The 20,724-nt window shown below is 34.1% G+C and overlaps 1 protein-coding gene across 1 annotated transcript; it reads right to left on the bottom strand.

Annotated features, from left to right (window-relative positions):
- Positions 1-14,062: 14,062 nt before the first annotated feature.
- Positions 14,063-20,146, bottom strand: LOC111413680 (F-box protein dmpd). Its single transcript, XM_023044720.2, has 4 exons — positions 19,940-20,146; positions 19,453-19,743; positions 18,949-19,393; positions 14,063-15,338 (listed from the first exon to the last, which is right to left on the bottom strand). Exons 2-4 carry the CDS (start codon positions 19,723-19,725, stop codon positions 14,575-14,577), a joined length of 1,482 nt encoding a protein of 493 aa, XP_022900488.2. The 5' UTR covers positions 19,726-19,743; positions 19,940-20,146; the 3' UTR covers positions 14,063-14,574.
- Between the last annotated feature and the right edge of the window lie 578 nt (positions 20,147-20,724).

Consider the following 20,724-nt stretch of genomic DNA (forward strand, 5'->3'; position numbering starts at 1 on the left):
CCGCCCTATCTCGGCTATACTTCTTGGAGAGAAAAGTAAGGATTCTGATGTTCGTATAGCTAAGTTCTTCGTTCAAGTTTGGATGTCTCAACCTCAAAGTATCCCGAGAAATTCAAGTAACGAGGTCTTTCAGGTCGATGTACTTTGAGTTTACCCGAAATTCTACACTGTAAGTGGTCTGCGATCAACCTAGGCTTAATCGAACAAAATCCTACGTCTTCTGTTCTAAATCCATATTAATGCAGAATAGAAACCAGAGTTATCTCCATCCGGCTGCCTGATATGTAGGTTGATGCAGAATATAATAACATGAATTACTTGAGAGTCCAACTCTTCTGCCACCCTTGATGATGCCCTCTCATTGTAGCAACTATGGAAAAAACAACATTACTTTCAATTTCTATAAATTATGGATAAATCTGACAGATATCAGATATTGCTCCCTATCTAAAAGCAGCACATTCTATATGGGATACCATTTTGGCATGAACCTAAAACATGCAAAGTATCTGCTCTAAAATACAACAGATTAATTAACACCTTGAAGACTTGCAAATTGCGTTCGACCTCTTAATATTCTTCAGAGCTATACAACCCAAAACGCAATTCTAAAGCAGTCTTCAAAAGAAGTAAGAATATGAATACCGATTCCGAGTGAAATATCTACGAGAATATGAGAGTTTATGAAGACAAAGGTATTTTTGCAATGTAGCCAAATGTTCCTTTATGCTGCTCTATAGTTTGGGAGAGGACTTATAAAATTAGAACCCTTAAACTCAAAGCTGGAAATGATTTACAAGACGTAATAGTTGAATAAAAATATAAGCACTTGATACATCATGTTGTTCTAATCCTTTACCGATTTCAATCAGTCACGATCATCATCAGGAGAATCGTTATGTTTTATAGTAATAATAAATACACTACTTAGTGCAACGCCCTCCTGTACTCTACTTAGTACATAAATATATAAAGTTGATTTACTTTTAACTTACCCCTAAAACCATTGATCTTTGATGCAAACTATTCAATAAATCAAGAATTGTTTTAATAAATCCAGGATTAAACCCTGAAGCTTTTCGAGATATAAGTTTGCAAGAAGTAAATAAGAAAACATTTCTTAGGAATTTTATTTTACACCTTGACTTAACCCAAATATTTTAGAATTCTAACCTATGTAATCATCCAGATAATGATATAAGTCGTAAAACTTCTTATCGCATTCCTTCGATCACAAAAATGGAATTTAATTGAAATTCCATTGTAGATTAAATTTTCTATCGCCCACTCACTATTAAAATGAATATTACAATAATTGTTACAAAATTGATTAAAAAAATGTTCTCGACAAACTTTCGTCATGGACTATTTATTAATCTGGGGCAAATACGATCTGATTCATTGTGTATCGGGTTTCTGAGATAAAGACGGGAATGAGGTTTCGTGTTTACTTATGGTGTTGTGTGCTTCTTCTTTTCCAGAAGTTTTGAAGACGAAAAATATTTAAAATAAAATTGGATCATTAACCTTTTTGTTGATTATGGAATTTTTTTATCTAGGGATCGTTTTCCTTATCGCTTGATTACAACTAAACAAAACATAGTCGTATTAATAATTTTGTGTGCGTAAACTCGGACATCGTGGTCGTTTATTTTTTTTTCTGAAAAACCTTTTTGTGAAAGGAAACTATTCGTCAGATGTATCCTTTTGTGGGACAGTCACAATACCGAAATTGGTAGCTTTAGAATTCGGTGTCTTTTCTTTTGAGAAAAGGGTCCCACTCAAGAACTGATCGGGGTCAAGGAATTCAACATGTTACGATAATGAGAATAATTGTTTTTTTTTATTTTGTTTTGTATCTTAAATTCGTGCCCCGATAAAGTTTGATATCGATAATAGAAACGTGAAAATCAACATGGTGGTATTATTTTTGGTAAAGATTATTATCTCTTTTTGAGTTGTTTACACGACTAGGATTATGATAGATTATCTTCTATTGAATAGAAATATTTTTAAAGTTTTTTTTTCAATTAGCATCTCTAATATAGGAAAATCCACGTGTGTTACCTAATTTTAATAATAAAGAGTATCGATTATCGTGATGACTCGACAAGGTTATAAGTTAGTGAATAAAAAAGGAAAAAATCTCTAAAAAGTAGAAAGTATATAAAAAGTATCTTTTCTTTTTCGGTACAGAATCTTCGGGCTTCTGTCCGATCGGATTCCAACGCGAGCTGGACTACTCCGAAAACTTTAGGAGAGTCCGTAGAGACTGGAGGTTTCGGGCTCATTAGAATGATATATCGTGTCACCCGAGAATCAGGTATTCGTCGGCGGAGTAAAAAACGAAGAAAAAAATAAATCAAAAAAAAAAGAGGAAAGAAAACATACCTTCGACCCGAAACAAACTAAGTATCGGCGACCGCGGGACGCCTCATCCTTATCTGACCTTCTGGGGCGTAAAGCTAATCGATTTATCTAATAGGACTTAAACGGCGCGTCCTACCTGTCGCCTGAACGCGCCGGGGCGCCAAAATTCCCACGACAAACCAACCCCATAAAAATTTCAATAAAATTCTATTCTAAAAAAATTGTTTTCGTTCATTTTGACGATTTTTTTAATTGATAACGAGAATTTAATACAATTTTTTTTGCTGTACTGCAAAATACAGGTTGGAACAGAAATTAACTCAATTTGCTAGATACTGTTTCAAAAGACTAATTATTATTGATAGAAGACTAGATACTGATCACAGATTAGATATTGCATGCAGAAGATTAGATAGTGCTAAACAGAGGACTAGTACTTGAGGCAGAAGATGAAATAGTGCTAATAGAAGACTAGATATTACTGACAAAAGAATAAATAGTACTGAAAGAAAGCTAGTACCGCTGTTGAAAGTCTAGATATTAAATATTGCTGACAGAGGACTAGCTGCTGCATCCAGAAGATTAGAGATAGCTTTCTAGAGACTTGTTACAGCTTCCAGAAGAGCTTTTTTTAATGTAACTATCTCCAGGACAGAATGAGATTATGCTAGATCTGGAAGACATGAATGGGATATAGACATACTTAGTAGATTAACAAACACCCAAAAACACTTGATTCACTGGTTTAGTCACGGGATTTATGTATGAATGAAAAATTTTTCTTTATCAACCTTGGGTGTTAAAATTTAAAAAAATGTTAGCTTTTAAGTTCCGGGGAAGAAGAAAGAAAAGCAGCAAATGGAAAATCGGGGTTACAAAGTCGGCGTCCCTTTCTGCGCCGTCCGGGGAACTATCAATCAGAGGGCCCCCAGGTAATTTAAACCGGAGAATCGTGTTTACAGATTCTAATCAAAACAAGGGCGACCGCCCGCGCGGACGTCTGAAAGGCTCAAAGGTTGCCCGTTCGTGTTCCGGGCGTATAGTTTTGACAGGATGGACCGCTAAACGCTCTTCTCTTAGCCGTTCGGTTCGTTCTCTCCACTTCGGGTTTCGAGCTCTCGTAAGATTTAGTGAGGCCCCTTTGCCGACAGAGTCGCCCTTTTATCAGGTGACAGTTTTCGTATTAATGAATGTTTCTACCGTATTGTGGTCAGTTCGGACCTTTCTTCTTTTCTTTTTATTTTGCTCTTTTCTTTTTTTTCGTTATCTTTTTTTTCTTTTTCATTTTTTTTTGAATCAAACCACACACGATGTTATTTTTGTACATTTTACACCTAGATTAAAAAAAAAAATTAAAGGTAAAAGTTAAAAGAGTCTGATGGGAAGAGAAGTAAAGATCGTCGCCCGCAGAATTCGTTTTACGACGGCGGCGGCTTCGAACGCAAAAAGAAAGGGGCGATTCGATACACGGCCGCGCTGGAGAAATCGTCGCCCGCTTCCACAGGCAAGGCTTCCCCGAAAAACGACCGAAAAACGGACGCTATCGTGCGAACCGCGTAAAAACCGTCCGGGGCGAGCTTCCGCACGTTCCCAGCTCGTTTTCAAACCGCCTGCGTAATTGGCATTAAGCGGTGTTTAATGGTCAGACATTTGCGGTATCTCTTTATCGGCACCGTCCAATTGTCGCTAATTACGGATTACACTCAAAGTATCTTTTGAAGATAATTTTAAAAAAATTCTTAAATACTACAAAAACAAATGATAATCCAATTTTAAAAATTAAACCTTATCTTATCTAAAACGGATATACATTTATACTTGGAATTCTCAATAATAATTAAAAGTTTCTCTTGCACACTTAATTCCTAGGAAGACTGTTTGTTCTTAATCATTCCTTATATAGAGATTGACGTGTGGCCAGAATGCCAAAAATCACAACGTTATCCTGTTTATACAAAACTAATTCTCCCCAAAAAAGACTAACGACGATGTATGTTATGATGTTAGCTACTTATTAACTTGTGGCACCAATCATGTTAGATCCGGTTGGGTTTTCTGTAATATGATGATAGTTTTTTGCGAATTGTTTCACTTTTTAGCCATGACTACTTTGCTTCATACTAGCTAACATTCACACCGTCGATTCTCAAAAACACTGCTAACACCTAAAAAAGAAATTATTAACTAAATCCTTATGTTTTTTTAATTAAAAATGGTTTCCACTAAAACCGCCCTAAAAGAAACAAAAACGAACAACTAAACCACAAACCATTCGCTGAGGGTATACTATGCCCATACGGTCGACCTCTTGAATAGCTCAGTGACTCGTCAGAATATTAATAATAAGCCGGTCTCAGCGGGTAGCGCTCCACACCGACCATCTATGTTGGAGTTGGAACGGTCCCGCGTCCGACCCGCGGGTCTCACGCGGCCCGAACGCCCCGCCATTGGTTGCGACCACGGTGCAGGGCTATCGTGTTACGTTGCGGGTGTTGGAGATGCAATCTGTGTGAAAGAATTTTATTATTTATGGTTAGTCATAGTAAATGATCTCTCCCCCTCTTTCCCGGGCGTTTTAGTTCGTCTCTATCGCACTTATTTGAATTCTATGCGTTGTATCTTTCTCTTTCGGCACAGCTCCGTTTCTTTTTTTGTTCTTTCTTTTTCATCCACGGAGAGTCCGTTTTTTTTGTTTCTTTTTGATACTCGACCAAGGAGGACGACGACGACAACGATGGATATTAGAAAGAACCGCGAGACTCCTCGTGTGCCAGATTAATCACGCTAATTGTCAACATTAATCAAAAAGAGAGCAGCAAATAAAGATTTGTTTGTTACGAGGGGATTTTCTTGATTTAATTTTATAATAAATTATACTTCTTTGCAAAAATTAATGTGTTTATGACATATATATTTTTTTAATTTGTTTTAATTTTATAAAAAGAAAGAGAAAATCCCGAAAGACGAAGCCGCGTTGGGGCGAGACGGTCACATTCCTGCTGGTTAATGCGGTCTACACTAGATGTTGCCGATTGAAATCCGATGCTTCGGCGTTGGGTATCGCCGTTTCCTGCGCTCCTACCTGTTGCTGCCCCTCGACTCTGAACGACGACGACAACGGTTCACCGCCAGAGAACCAACCGACCCGGCCTCATGAATGACGATAATTAACCAGGCATCACATTTTATATGAACCGCTCTTCACCTGCTGCCCGCTGTGCTTCCAAGACTTTAAGCGCTAATGAAATCACTCACCGCTTATCGCTCGCACTCCTCCTTTCTACCGAAGATCCGAAGACCGTCGTTTTGATTCATCTTATTACCAACACTTAACATTTTAAACAAATTTTCTATTTAGGTTACCAGGTAAAATCTTCCATACATTTTTATTCACCCTTTTTTTTCAAAATGTTTACAAAATACCGCCTTTTTACTATCGTTTGTTTGTGGGGGATATTATAGGATTTAGGTCAACCAATAAAACCATACAATAAGCATTATAACACGTTAACGACTTCTTGTCCCGTTGACGGTTATTTTTCTTTGTTCTTTGTAAAATTCTTCAAGATTTAATAGGCAAAAATACGCGATTAATAAATTTTTATCGCAGGAAGAAAAAGATTGACGTCATCTTCTATTTCCTATTTTAGTCGGGCGATAATTGCAATGTTATCTAATTGTGTGGCATTTACAATTAGAGATATAGCGTAATATTTCTTTGAAATTATGACAAGTTTACTAGTTGCACAGTCTTGGTTTAAGTGGTTTATCCATTGCGTCAGGTCGTATTTTCCATCTTGTGGTTCCTGTAAAAATTATCGTTAACTAACTAAATACATTGTAAACACATTACAATAATAATTTATTAAAATCGTTAAAGCTAATCGCAAAGTATTAAAAAATAAATATTTAATTATATGGTATATTACGTGTTTCGATTGTATAATCATCTTCAGGATTTCCAAGAAAAATTCGATAATCAAACAATTTTATTTAGGTTAGTTTTCCTGTGCTTATTGATCAGAAAATTGTCTCTCTTCTTCGAAATCTTCCAAGTGCGCTGGTCCTTGAGGCGCATACATGCTCATTCTTGTTGCTTATATCCTTGTAAAGGTGTTGAGAATAATAGTCATTGACTGCGGGATTCTAAAACCGAGGTAACTTGCGACCGAGACGTTACATCGTACTCAATCCAAATAAAAATGTTTCTTTATGTCTCTTTTAAAAATTTTTATGTGTTTAGCGCATCCATAACGTTACTTAAATTTTAACCGAGTCTTTTATGTTCTATATAAATAATGGAAATATTGACATAAAAAGTAAACAATGATAAAGCTGGTATAGAAGTAAATTGTGTAGCAATGGATATTATAAAAACCGTTAAGATTCGTTTTTGAACCGGTTGTAGGTCCATAAAGATGGTTTAGTTCGACGGGGTATAAAAAAAATCGGCGTTTGCGTTCGGATCGGCAAAGAAAACACAATGGATCGTTGGTTCGACCGGTTTATGGATGCGACAATAATTTTCGTCACTTGGCGAAAATCGCCAAGTTTCCGCGACGCGGCGTCGTTATATAATTACGGGCGCGTCGTAAATCCCTTATTTATTGCGCCGTTAAGTCGCGGAAAAGGCAACATTTCGTCGAAGTCAAAACGAACCCGAACCTCCAACTGTAAATAATCCTCCTAGCTAGAAGGAGAAAAAGATATGAAGGGAGAGAGATCAGCAAAGACGTCGGAAGTTAATTGAATTATGGGCGTTAAATCGGCGATTAATTTGTAAATTGACCATTAAGAAGATACTGCACAACGTAACGCGCCGTGTAATTGACATTTTTACTTCTCCTTTTGATTACTTTCGCACGATTCAAAAACTACATCACAAAATATTATTTTTTCTATCTCATCAAATCTTGGAAAAAATTTTAAATCCCTATAATATGACATAACAGAGTAAATCTTGTAAAAGTGAACTTCTAGAACGTTTCTTTCAATCCCACGGTATTTCCTTGTCCGTTGTAACGGTGGGGGACGCTGTGGGTCACCCCCGCTGTTCCCCACCGATTCCCCCTTTTGAACGAGGGGCCCCTTAACCCGGCAAATTAAAATTGTGCCCGGTTTTTGCGGCTCGCCGAGAGGTTTTATACCTCGTCGCCGGTAATTGGATATTGCGTCTGTGTAAACTCGCACGAGGAATCCACGCAGGTATGCGCCTTCGGCCTCCACCGACTTCTATAAACAATATGGGCGCAAAACCGTACGTGTACTTCTCGATCTGATTAACCTATTGAACTCTCTCTCACTCCGTGATATTTCTGAATCTACAAAGCTCTTCTTATATTGTAATTTATACTTATTTGTTGGGAGTAAAGGTGCCCCAAAGGTTATTTTTCTTTCGAACCCGCTTAATCCTCCATAAATATCCATGTCTCTCCACGAAGTCTCAATATGTTATAAATCATATCCTTTTCTTAAATAATATTTTTGCAACCTTTTTAAGATAACTTTCTTATAAGATAACCTAAAAAAATATTTAAGCTTAATAAATTCCTTTAAAATAAAATAATACCTGCAATAAAAAAAGGATTTTACAGACTTTACATCATTTAATCTTAAAACCGATTAAATTAAATTGGTGATAACTAACATAACTTTGAAAAAAAAACACGTCAACTTTAGAAACAGTTCATGAGGGTTAAAAGTTTCAACACCGGTAGGGCTGCAACTAGGGTGGCCCCGGTCGTATAATTGACAAATTGGACGCCCATTAGACAGAAACCGGCCAAGGCACAAACAGACACACACGCGGTTGATCAGCACGCGCTACCACAGAAGAGTTCCGAAAATATCCGATCTCTTCCGAATGAAGCTGCGCGTGCCGCTCTTTGTGTGGTCCTTCTCGCGTTGTGCGCAGGTGAACCCACACGATGCCAGCGAAGATTACCGAAGTGATGTTCGGTTGTGGCTACCGCTAGATGGCGCGTGCCCTGCCATCATGCACAGTATGTGTGTGGTCTTTGGAAAGAAGGTATATAAAGAAATTAAGGTAAGTAGTAATAAATATAATAAAATAATAATAAACTGTAAACTAAAATTAAGATTGAAATAAATAATTATTTAAATCTATATACTTAGAATAATTTTAAAATCCCTAACTTGAAAGTGTTGAGATTCACTTCTTAGATGGTAGGAATGTAACTCAGGGTCTCCTTTAGAATACATCGAATTCTATCTTCGCAAACTTCTTCGGGTATTTTTTCGCCGATGGAATCTGAACAGTCGAACGTCGCCTCATTAGCAACCAAATTCGACCTAAATACATTAACCGACCCCGCGCGGGGTTCGTCGTCATCGTCTTCGCAAAAAAACGCGGGGGAACGGGGACGCCGCCGCCGATATGTCTACAAATCGACTCGGTTCTTCGGCCCGTCCAAAGAAGAAGAAACAACAAAACGCCAACCGAACGGCGCGAACGTCTTTTGTTCTTCGGGGCGCGCGACCGCCACCGCCGCCGGTGCACTGTTGTCGGCAAGGACCGTTTAAAAGACATAGGGTACCATCAGAACCGGACTAACAGAATATTTAGAAGAAATATAAAAATTAATTAGAGATCAATCGTGTTGTATATGAAATTAATCCAAAATTGCTAACCAAAATGAATTGAAATTTTTGAGGTTGGCGACTATATTCAGTTGGAAGTGGTGATGATAATACGGTCAGAAGAAAAAGTGGTATAAGTGAAGTATCACTACAAATGTGCTGCTCTATCTAACACAGATTTTAAGAAGTTTAGTTAAGTGATTTTAACTAAACTCCGAATTCAAAATGTTGAATTATATTCGATTGAGATACTAATCTGTATCAACCCAAAACTGGTACATAAATTGCAAAGTTTCGGCTTAATCATGCTACTCAGCTGCAATTACATTTTATTACAATTAATATCGTATAATCCCTAAATTGATAAACAGACTAATGCCTAAGCCGCAAGCGACCTCGGCTATATTTGATACGGAAGATGTAGGATTTATTAAGCCGAGGCATAATAATCTGTTTATAAGTTTTGAGTTGATAAGATTTTAATTGTAAATCCTCGACTGCAAGCGACCTCGGCTTATCCAGCTGCGATCACACTTCCATCACCAATACTTAGCCAAGGCACTGCAAGTAACTTCGTATTAATCCAAAACTGGGAAACAGACTAATTCCTCAGCCTCAAGCGAGGTTGTTTATGGCCGAGGCTTTATAATTAAAATCGTATCAACCCAAAACTGGTAAATAGAGTGTAACTCCTCCGTCTCAAATATTTTCGGTTGGTACGATTTTAGTTGTAAAACCTCGGCTAAGTATTGGTAAAGAAAATGTGATTTCAGATGAATGTTAGTTCAACAACATCTTACATCCTTTCTCTCAAAGTTAGCTGAGCTCGCTTTCGGTCGAGGCATTGCCTATGCCGTACAATATTCTGGACAAGATACCACATGCATTCTGTTTACCAGTGTTAGGTTGATACGATATTAATTTTAAATATTATTGTAATATCAAGTAAAGTCATAGATTCTCCATTCTAAGATTGCGGTTGAGACGCTGCACTGTGTCATTTTTGTGTTAACCAATTTGAATTGAATTACAAGATGTGTAATTAACTGTATAGAATAACTCTTAATGTCTTCCAAACATTTTATTAGGTTCAAATTCTTCACAGTGCTTCAGAATGACACCAAATCTTTCTCAATATTTTAACACATTATTCCAAATTGGTTAGCATATCTCTCAAAGTTTTTGAATGGTTTTGCGAATTAATACATAAATATATTTAAATCTAAATGGATATTATGATTACACATTACCTCATTGAAGATACATATGTCTTGTATGGGGCCCTTTGGAGTTTCTTCGCCGTGGCTATATTATTTATTCTTAATAAAACAGAGGCAATGACGTCCTCTTGATTCACGGCTCTATTAAAGTTGACGTTTGAGTTTACAACTTGGGATTATATTTGATAGTAATTAATGCAGATGTGGAGTTTGCTGAAAAAAAAATTACATGCATATTAAAGTTTTCGTTAAAATGATAGTTAAAAATATTCTAAATAATAATTGCAGATACGACAATTTCAAAAATATATAATAATAGTTTAAAATACTATTCCGGTCCTGTTTTTGGGGGGGTTCCACGGCGGGCGGATGGTTATAGGGGAGACGCGGAGAGAGGTCCAGCGACATTCCACCGGTCCGTGGGAAATCTGCGGTCGGACGGTGAGAGAGAGAGAAATCGAAAGAGATGACGAAGAAGAAGAAGTAAAGGAGACGGTGGAGAAGACGAAGAAGAAGCGCGATTGCCTTGTAACACGGCCGACGCCACGACTACCATTCGCACTCCCGTGTGTATATGCGCGCCGAAAAACCGTAAATTTCTCACATTCAGAAAAATCATAACAAAAATTAAAAATTAACACAAAAAGGACTCGTATCGGATATAAATCACTTAAAAAGATGAAAAGGCGAAAGTCTCAGAAATAAAAAGGGAGTAATAAATAAAAAGAAAGAATAAAGAATGAAGAACGAAGCCCATAAACCTCTCTGTATATTAATAAAGTCGTTTTTTGTCTTATTGAATTAAGTGGGCGTTCGATCCGGACTCGGTTGATGTTGGAGCCCTATGCAAATACTTGAACGCGTCCCCCATCGATCTGTATACAAGAGCCCAGATACGCGATCAAATAAATAATTTACATTCATCATCATCACCATTTACATACACATCACCACAAAAATTCATTCATATTAAAAACACCAATAAATCAACTTCTAAACGATTATGATTCAAATATCTATTCTATAAACGAATTTGTTACCATTTCATAACATTCACAACACGATTAACTCCCATTTAATTGGTTATGCGCATTATAATCGTGGAGAAATTTATTCCAAAACTTTTACTGCATCTATTTTAAATTTCAAATTAGCTAAAAAATTCTTTTGTAACAAACTAGAACGAATTTATTTATTTATTTGATTTTTAAAATTATTTTACTGTGACTGTGAGTTTGAATAATAAATAAAACTAGAGTTAACACCAGCACTAGAACTAACACTAGACCTAGAAACATTCGGGTTTAGCTGTACTTCTCTAACGACGGCTAAACCCGAATAATTCTAGTTCTAGGTCAAATCCTAGTCCTACTTTTAGTTTAATAAAAATATACAACAATCTAGCGCTGAATAACAAGTAAAACTAGAACTAACACTAAGTCTGAAGACGCACGGCTAAACCCGAAACTTTCTGGTTCTAGGTCTAATGTTAGTTCTAGTTTTAGTTCAATGAAAATATACAACAATCTAACAAAACTAAAACTCAAGACTCTAGCTACGTTTTCAGACTCATAGCTTTTATTTATTTATTTTGTATACACAACATTTCACAAAAATTAATATTTATTAGAATTATTATCATTGAATTGATTTAAATATTGTCATTTGAAACAGTTAGCGAACAAAAGATGGTGCCAGTGCGAAATTAAATAGAATACTAATTAAATATTATAAATATCATGATACCTGAAAAGTTTTGAGTAGGTCCCTCTATGAAACAATATTAAAAGTTATTCAAAATAAAGAGCATGCTGTAATACTATTCTGAAAATCTGTTGTGTGACGAATTAATTGTATAAATAATGATTTATAATCGAGGAAATGAAAATAAAAACCTCTTTTAATCTATAATCTTTATTTATAAATAAACGAAACGCGTATGGACATATTTATATCATCAGAAAATCAGAAAATAACGTACAAGTATCATTTATTTATTTCTATTTCTTTTTTGAAAATAGTTCCGAATCATCCGGTTCTCTCCCAAATACAAATTTTTTTCGAGATATTTCGATTTTACATAAATCTTTTATTAAATTTGTTTTTATTTAATTTTATTTTTCACGTTTTAACCACTAATGCACTTACATTATCAAAACTACGACCTCTCTAGAGCTCAACTAAAATAAAAAGGACACTTTACAACGACGTTAACGAAACAATAAAAAAGAAATTATTGTGTAAATAAAAATGAAATAAACAACAGACCATCTTTCTCAATTTGATAGTTATATATTTTTTGTTTCGTTAAATTTTGTGTGATCTTTTTAAAATTTTTATTTCGGTAGTAAAGTTGTAACTCTATCTACAATCTACAGTTTTTTTTTAATAGAAATAATCTATGTGCAAATTATAATATAAAGCACATTCTTGAGTTAATATACACTTTTTTTTGTTGTAATTATTAATAATATAATACGATAAATATTTTATATGTACAACCAAAAAATTATAATATGTAACCTTTTTTCTTTTAATTTCGATTTATAATAAGTGTTTTTATTTAAAGAAGTTTTATTATAAAAAAAATCTTTGAGCAAGCCGCTCCTCGAGCCAAAAAAATTTTTTTTGAATCAGTCTTTTCCAAAGCAGATATTTTTTAAATATAACAAAATAAACATAATAACAATTTTCAAATATCACATTTTTTAAAACGCCAAAACTTTAACACCAAAAATTATTTTAACTTTTTTTATATCGACTCGAAGATGACGTGCTTTTAAAGTTTAAACTTTAATTTACATTTTTTTTGTATATGTATATATAACACCCGTTACTTTTTATTTTATTAATAATTCATTTTTTCCGCAATAATTTTTTCCTTTTTTTTTGACAACATAAAACAATTTGAATCGAATGAAATTCGGAAATTGGACCTCATTTTTCTCTGTGTATTTTTGTGTGTGTGGGAGATTTTTTCATTTTTTATAACGTTATTTTATTAAGTCAATAAGTAAGTTACAGGATTGTCTATACGTCTAAAGATGTGTCTAAGAGGTCAGTCTAAAAAGGATACCACAAACAATTTATTTATTTTAACTGTGTCCTTTCTTTTAATTGCACCTTAATAAATCTAAATCGTTGATGTCTCAAAAAACTTTTATTAAAGTTATCGAAAGAGATTTTTTTAATTGCACGTTAACAATCGATTTAGATTTTGTACGTTGTTATTGTTAAAACCTTTAGGTTTGGGTTAGGATACATTGGGTTGCTAAAGAAAGATGAGGTGCGCCATCTCTTATCATCTATTATCATTTAATTCTTACCAACACGCTAATTTGGAAATTCTCAATCTGATGATACTTTAAACGCTGTCTATTATGATACAACCCCATTATAATATGATAAACAATAAAGGTTGGGTTGAGTCTGATTAGGTTCTAAATTAGATGATTAAAAGAAAAAATAACCAAACATTATTAGCTTCAAAGAATCAAAATAAATTTAATTTGAACTAATTTAAAGTTTTAACAATAACATAAATTTGTAACATTACTTATTGATTTTATCCTCCTAAAAATAAAATTTGTCTTGTTGAACGCAATTAAATAAAAACTGATTTAAAATAAATTTTTTCCCAATAAAAAAAACTGGACATCGTAATCTTAAGGTAAAAAATAGCGGGACATTCCTGAGATTAAAATATACAAACTATTGTTTTTTTTTTATCATTTAATTTTTTTCGCCATTAATTTTAATTTTCTTACGTTAACTTTCTTCTTTTCTTTGTGTCACTTAACTTAATACAGTTTTTTTTTTAACTTTTGCCTACGTTTCCCGGAAAAATTTAAAGCTAATTAATTTATTGTACTTGCTATATTCAAAAACGATTTGGTGTGGGTGGTGATTTTCCGCAACGAAAACGATTTCCAATTCAAAAAGAAAAAATAAAAATAAGCTTTGATCTACAAATCTCATTATTAAATAGAAGTTACTAGTTTTATTTGTAATATTAAAAATTTTAGAATGTTTTTAATAATTGAATTGAAGATCACATTCGTACGTAATCAATCATTTTGTTAAAAATTCTTTTTTTTAATGTGTATTAGTAGGAGTTTGGTGACTGTGTATCGGGTTACGACAAAAAAAAGAAATATCGCGGTGCATTAAAAACAAGCTCTTTTTTTAGGAAACAATTTTCCCCTTATCTGGCACATTTAGATATTTAAAAATAATAATAAGGAAGGAAAGAACCTTACCATACTTACTCATCTTGTCGTGTGTGTGCGTTGTCATGTAATATTCTTTTTTTTTATGAATTAAAACAATTATTAAACAAACCGCTTTTTTCTTTTCTTCGTTTCGTTTTACCGATCGTTTTCTTTTACACCTTACCCCTTTTGCTGCGTTCCTTTAAAACGCGACGCGGTTTTTTGGCCGTGTGCGCAATCGGCGTAGACATTTCAGTATCCGCTTTTCGTTTATTTCGTAAATTCGCGACGGACCCAACTTCCGTTATTTCTGGTACGGTCGCACAATCAGTTTTAATTTCGTCATTATCGCTTTTTAATCCACCACTGGAATTCTCTGGAATCGGCATGAACTCTGAGTTTGGATCCAAACATAATCCTTCGGGATTAACGCCTTGATTCATCAACGCTTGCAATTCTTCAATCGGTGGCGGAATACTATTACCACAACCCGCACAAAACGGCGGCGTTGCAGGCGATTTTGACCTCCAATATTGTAACTCAGTTTTACACTTATTTAATTCTTGAAGTAATGTACTAAATTTACGTGAGATCTCTTCATTTTTTTTATCGTATTCATCAAGTCTTGTAGTGTACTCAACCGTTTGTTTTTGTTGTTCAGCCAGTTGTTTTTGTTGCTCCGAAATTTGTTTTTGCTGCTCAGACGTTTTACGTTTACATACTCGCAAATCGTTTCGTAACAACGACAGCTGGCTATTATAACGTTTCATACCCTGTTTTATTTTTCGGATACGTTTACGAAGCACCATGTTTGATTGGGGTAATGGTTCTGTGTCTGTATCGTCCAAACTATCCGCAACAGATCTATCAGGATCTTTTGTTTCTTCCGGACCAAGCGGGGATGAGTCCAGAGCCAGGTACTTATTATTAGTAGGTGCTAAAAATTAAAATACAACCCGGTTATAACGAACGAACGTAATAGTCCCGAAAATGTCTCTATTTCATATCATCTAAATAAATTTGCCTATAACGAACTAATTATTATTGAAGTGATTCCGGTTATAACGAACGTTTACCTGTTTTCGACTGAATTCCTGAGCAAAATACCTACTATCAACTTATATACGGTTTAATTCAGCTATTTTTTAAAAGATGGCACTATGATATTTTTCTTACCTACCGGGGAATCACAAAAAATATTCGATTCTGGATTGAGCGCGACTTTTTTTACGCAGAAACCCACCAAAATGAAAATTTTAAGCTTAAAAGCAACGAAATTCGGTCAAAAGTTACAAGATGACTTCGAATGTACTGGAGGTTGTACAAAACGACGGAAAACACGTCATAACGTTTGTAGCGGTACAACCATATATATACTATCTCCTATATCGCTGACTAAGGCAGCAAAAGAGTGTAAACACTAGAGTGCAGATATATATATATCTGTCTCTGTCGTGCCCCCGTCTACACAAGAGACATGCGTGAACACGTGGTGAGTACGCTTTTATCTTATTCATGGTGTGCAATCTTACTACTATAAAAATGTAAACCGAGATTTAGTACCCTCACAATCCACTGGATGAGGTTGTAGACTGAATTTGCAGCAATCTGCATTATCTACACAAACAAAGCGCTTGAAACCATAGAAAAATTTATGTGTAACGTCAAACTCAGAGGTGAAAGCAAACGTCACATTTTTGTTTTGTCGTTTAGTGTGATAACCCCGTTGTATTAGCAAATTTTCTTCCTTACGTTCTTTTGGCTTAGTGTTTTATATCCTTTAGTTAAGTATTTAAATAAGTTAGGGCCATTTTTACCACCTCTTGATAAGTTTATCCGATAGATAAATTGGCGCTCTCAGCCAATGAGAGCAATATACTTTAAAATATATACATAATATATATAAATTTTTCTATGATCTTATTGGACGGTGAATTAAAAATTAATAGCAGCTGATGACCTTGATGTTTATAAAACACCAAATAAATGTTTGACATAAAAAACATAACCTAAAATCTAAATATTTAGTTATGTATATTATAGGTTTCATGTGTATAATAACATAATTATTAACATATTTTAGGACTAAGCAATTTAAAATGTAATTATTATTTGTTAAGAAAGTGAAGAAAATTTGTTAAAAGTAAAGAATATAATGTTTAATGAACAACCTACATAAAGTTGATATTTAAAGCAATATTCAACGTCAATTTCACACAAAAGTACATATATTCTAATTTATTTGATGCATCTATGATAATTTATAATTAAAGTCAACTATCTACAATAATTGCATTTCAAAGCTGCATAAAATACGCGCGAAACACTTCAAACTCTTTAAAATTTACGATTCGCGCAAGCGCCTTCGCGATATGGGGGCACGACAAAGGCAAAACATATATCATTCCGTCTGCTTTTGATGGAAACGCTCGCCACTCATTGCTTAGATAGGAAGTCAGCGATATAGGAGATAGTATATATATGGGTACAACAGTCGGGGAATCAGCAGCAGTAAAATCAAATCAATTAGATATCTACAATATCCCCAACAAACTGGGGGTTTAAAGATTAGATTAAAGTTTAAAGATAATGATATATTTTGAAAACACCTAAAATAGTCTTGTTGGTTGATAATTGCCCTGCTTACCAGGACAACCTTAATTTAAATTCGATCTACTATCGGCGCTAAAAGTCAAGGCCCCTCACTTTAAAGACCGATATCTTCGCAACCGCTCGATTAAAAAAATTTCAACAAAGTTTGTTGTAATCACTGAACATTTCTACATAACATATGTTAATTTGATAACTTTCGGATCCGCGGTTTTTTTTTATCGCGAGTTAAATGAAAAAATTACCCAATTTTTTACGGTACCCGCAACTTTGTCTACATTGCGATTTTTTTCGCAAAAACTATCGTACAAAAAAATTTTGAACAGGTGGTAGCCTGATGTTGTTTTTTTAGAGCGATTTAAGCGAATTATAAATTAAAAAGGAATAGAAATAAGCCATGCGAGGGTTTCATCCAATCGCAAAAGATGGTCTTGGTGTGTGTTCCAGAGACAGAACGTCGCGCCTTATTTCTTTATGTAGGTATGATAAAGGCGCGACGTACTGTCTGGAACTCACCATCTTTTCCGATTGGACGGAACTCCCCTCTCCCCGCAGAGCTTATTTCTGTTTCTTTTTAATTTATAATTCGCTTAATTCGCTCTAAAAAAATTAGAGACACATAACTTTGAAAAACTAATATTTTGGTCAAATCCGGGATGAAAAAAAAAATAGTTGATCTTTATGCTACCGAATATAAGCTGTAAACTTCGGCCAATGAACCAGGGGATAATTCAGTGTCTCAAAAGTCATTACCGACAATATCTTTTTTTCAAAATTGTGTAAGGAATAGACGCTAATCCTTCTATTAAAGTGAGATTGCTTGAAAATTGCTTCAGGAAAGTCGGATTCTATTCAACAATGAAGCAGAAATGTTTGATGAAGAAGACATGTCACTTATACAGTTTATTTCTAAAAGTTGTATTGGTACCGCCAAAATGAATCTTACACAAGACTACATAAACTGTGATGAAAATGTAGCAACCTCGAAATTTTTAACGAAATTGCCGCTACAATCCTGTATAAAGAGACTTGCGAACGAAATGATGAATTGAAACGTTGTCGAATCGTTCTGCATTATAAAAATTGTATGAAATTCGGCGTTATTTACAATCGTTAGCATTACTTTAATATTTTAAATAACTTTATTAATGTAGAATGCTATATTGAAAGGATGTTTGCAACAAATCCGCAAATTCAAACCAACATTACCGAGTTTTTTAAATAATTTGTTACTTATTTTGTGTTTATTGTTGATATAAATGAATGTTCTTACTGTTTTCTTTTCATTTCTTCGCAAATTGTTTAATTTCATTCAATTTAATGATGATTATTGACAATTTAATTCATGATTTTTTTTAATTATTGCCTTTAACGAACTTTGGTTATAACGAACCGATTTTTAGGTCCCGTGAGGGTTCGTTATATCCGGAGTACACTGTAATTATATGATACTTAACTACAGGGTGGGCAAATTTGGGTATTATTATAGGCTATCTCAAAATCTATAAGTTGATACATCATTGGAATCAACTAGTTTGTATTTAAAAAAAATACAACTTTGTGTTGTATCTCAAAAATCATCAAGTATGTTTAATATTTTTCAATGGTAGTATATTCTACTTAAAAAAAGTGACTTAAGAATGTATCAACCCCATTTCTCTAATTTCAAAAATAAACGAAATATGAGAATTTTTTGAAATCACCAAAATTTGACTTTTTGGCTATAACTTAAAAGCAAAAGAAGATGGAGGTTTGGTGTTAGCAGGATTGGATTAGTCTTGAAAAAAGAGATTGGGACTTGGCGCTTCCTTTTTTGTATCTCTTATAGTTTCTGAGATAGCCTATACAAATTTGCCCACCCCCTGTATAGTAAAATCATATTAACACATTAACATTTTGTCTGTTATATCCAAAGTACTTTCTAACAAGATACTTACAGGAATATGTTCCAGAGAGATCAAGAAAATCAGTTCCAAAATAAGCAATTTCAGGTAATTCCGGTTCAATTTTGTCCTTAAAATATTCCATTGCCATGGTGGAGAGGTCAAAAAGTTCGTCGGTGACCTTATAAGGTCGCGCAAGTTTTGTATTTGACTTAACATAATGTAAAATGTTGTAAACTTCGTCGAGAACTTCGCCCGGAAAGAAACAACAATGCTTACGTTCAATGTGCTTCCCAAAAGACATTTGAAGTAGAGTTAATCGCATATAAAGCGTTTCTATGATATCGCTTTCACAAGCTAAGTGATGATTACGTCTTGCGGATTCGCGACGAGGCATTTTTCGTTTTATTGACTGGTAACGATGAAACATTTGCGTTTGCAGCTTTTGGAAGGTTGAGTTTAATAGTTGACCACATACTCTATCCATCGTTTTTGAGACCTAAATAAAAAAGTTGCAAATAAAAAAATAAAATTTTATTATTTTTTTAATTTACTTACCAAACGTAATTGACAAACATTTTTGAATTTTAAGTATCCAAGAATTTTCTCAATAAGTTCAGGCGGAAGATTAAGAATATTAATGCCCTTTCGCGATGTAGCACTTCCAACTGTTGTATCTGACGAAGTGGATGGTATGGATTGCACGGAAGAATGTGCAACCGCAACGCTATTTCTAGTAACACGTGTAACCGGGGGTTCCGTAGGATTATTATGGCAAAGCATAATGTGCTCGATGCCGTTTGACATCGAACTAAATCGAGTTGAAACCATCCTGGACCAGTGTTATTCCTATTAACAATTTCAAGTTAATTTAATGTTGAAATTATACAATAATTTACAAAAATAATTATTTGGAATTGTTTGGAAACGTTAGGCATCATCGGCCGTGATACTTGAACGTTATGAAATTAAGATAACAAAGATAATGTCCCACAAGAACGAGTTGCTTTTGAGCTCTTTGCAGAGTTAAAATGGTCGAACGTACCTCGTTTATTCGAACAGCTTTTCGGCAAAAATGAGCTAGTGGAGCATTTTCTTGGGATGAGACTATTACATCCAGTTGAAGCGATGTTATGAGTACGATATTTCGTTGAAATAAACACTTTTCGAGCGGTATTTAGAGCTTAAAAAAAATGTCGAAAAAGTACGTTGTATCGACTGTTCCTTCTACCACAAACGTCTGGTGAGCGCCAGTGAACATTCTAAAATTTGGACATCTATCCTAATGGCCGTTTTACCTAATACTCCTTTACATACTTTTATCAACATTTCTATTTCAATATTTATTTTCTATTTAATCAATTTATTTTTAAAACAACGTTTTTCGCTTATTAATATTTCAAATTAGTTTGAAATTTTATGTTTTTACATTTGAATTTATTTTATTTAATATTAGGTTGGTATTGCAAAGAAGTTCTAAAATGTCAAAATTTTAAATTATTATTTTCTTGTATGTACGAAGTAAAAACTATTTAATTTCGTACAAATATTCGATTATGATATTAAATCTAATATTTTTATTATTATGTTATGGTTACGTATTTAGATACGTATAGATTAAAATCCAATTAGTTGTAGGGATGAAGTTTTGGGAAAGGTTATTATAAAATTATATTCACGACTTTCTGTTATATATCTATATAATATCTCATATAATATAGAAAAAGGTACAGTATTCAGTATATTTCAAGAATAATAGGGTCGCTTAAAAATCAATGATTCTTTTTTAATCGATAGGAAAAGACTAGATTCTGCTGACAGAAGACTTAA

Source organism: Onthophagus taurus, chromosome 10, assembly GCF_036711975.1.
Source record: "Onthophagus taurus isolate NC chromosome 10, IU_Otau_3.0, whole genome shotgun sequence".
NCBI lineage: Eukaryota > Metazoa > Arthropoda > Insecta > Coleoptera > Scarabaeidae > Onthophagus > Onthophagus taurus.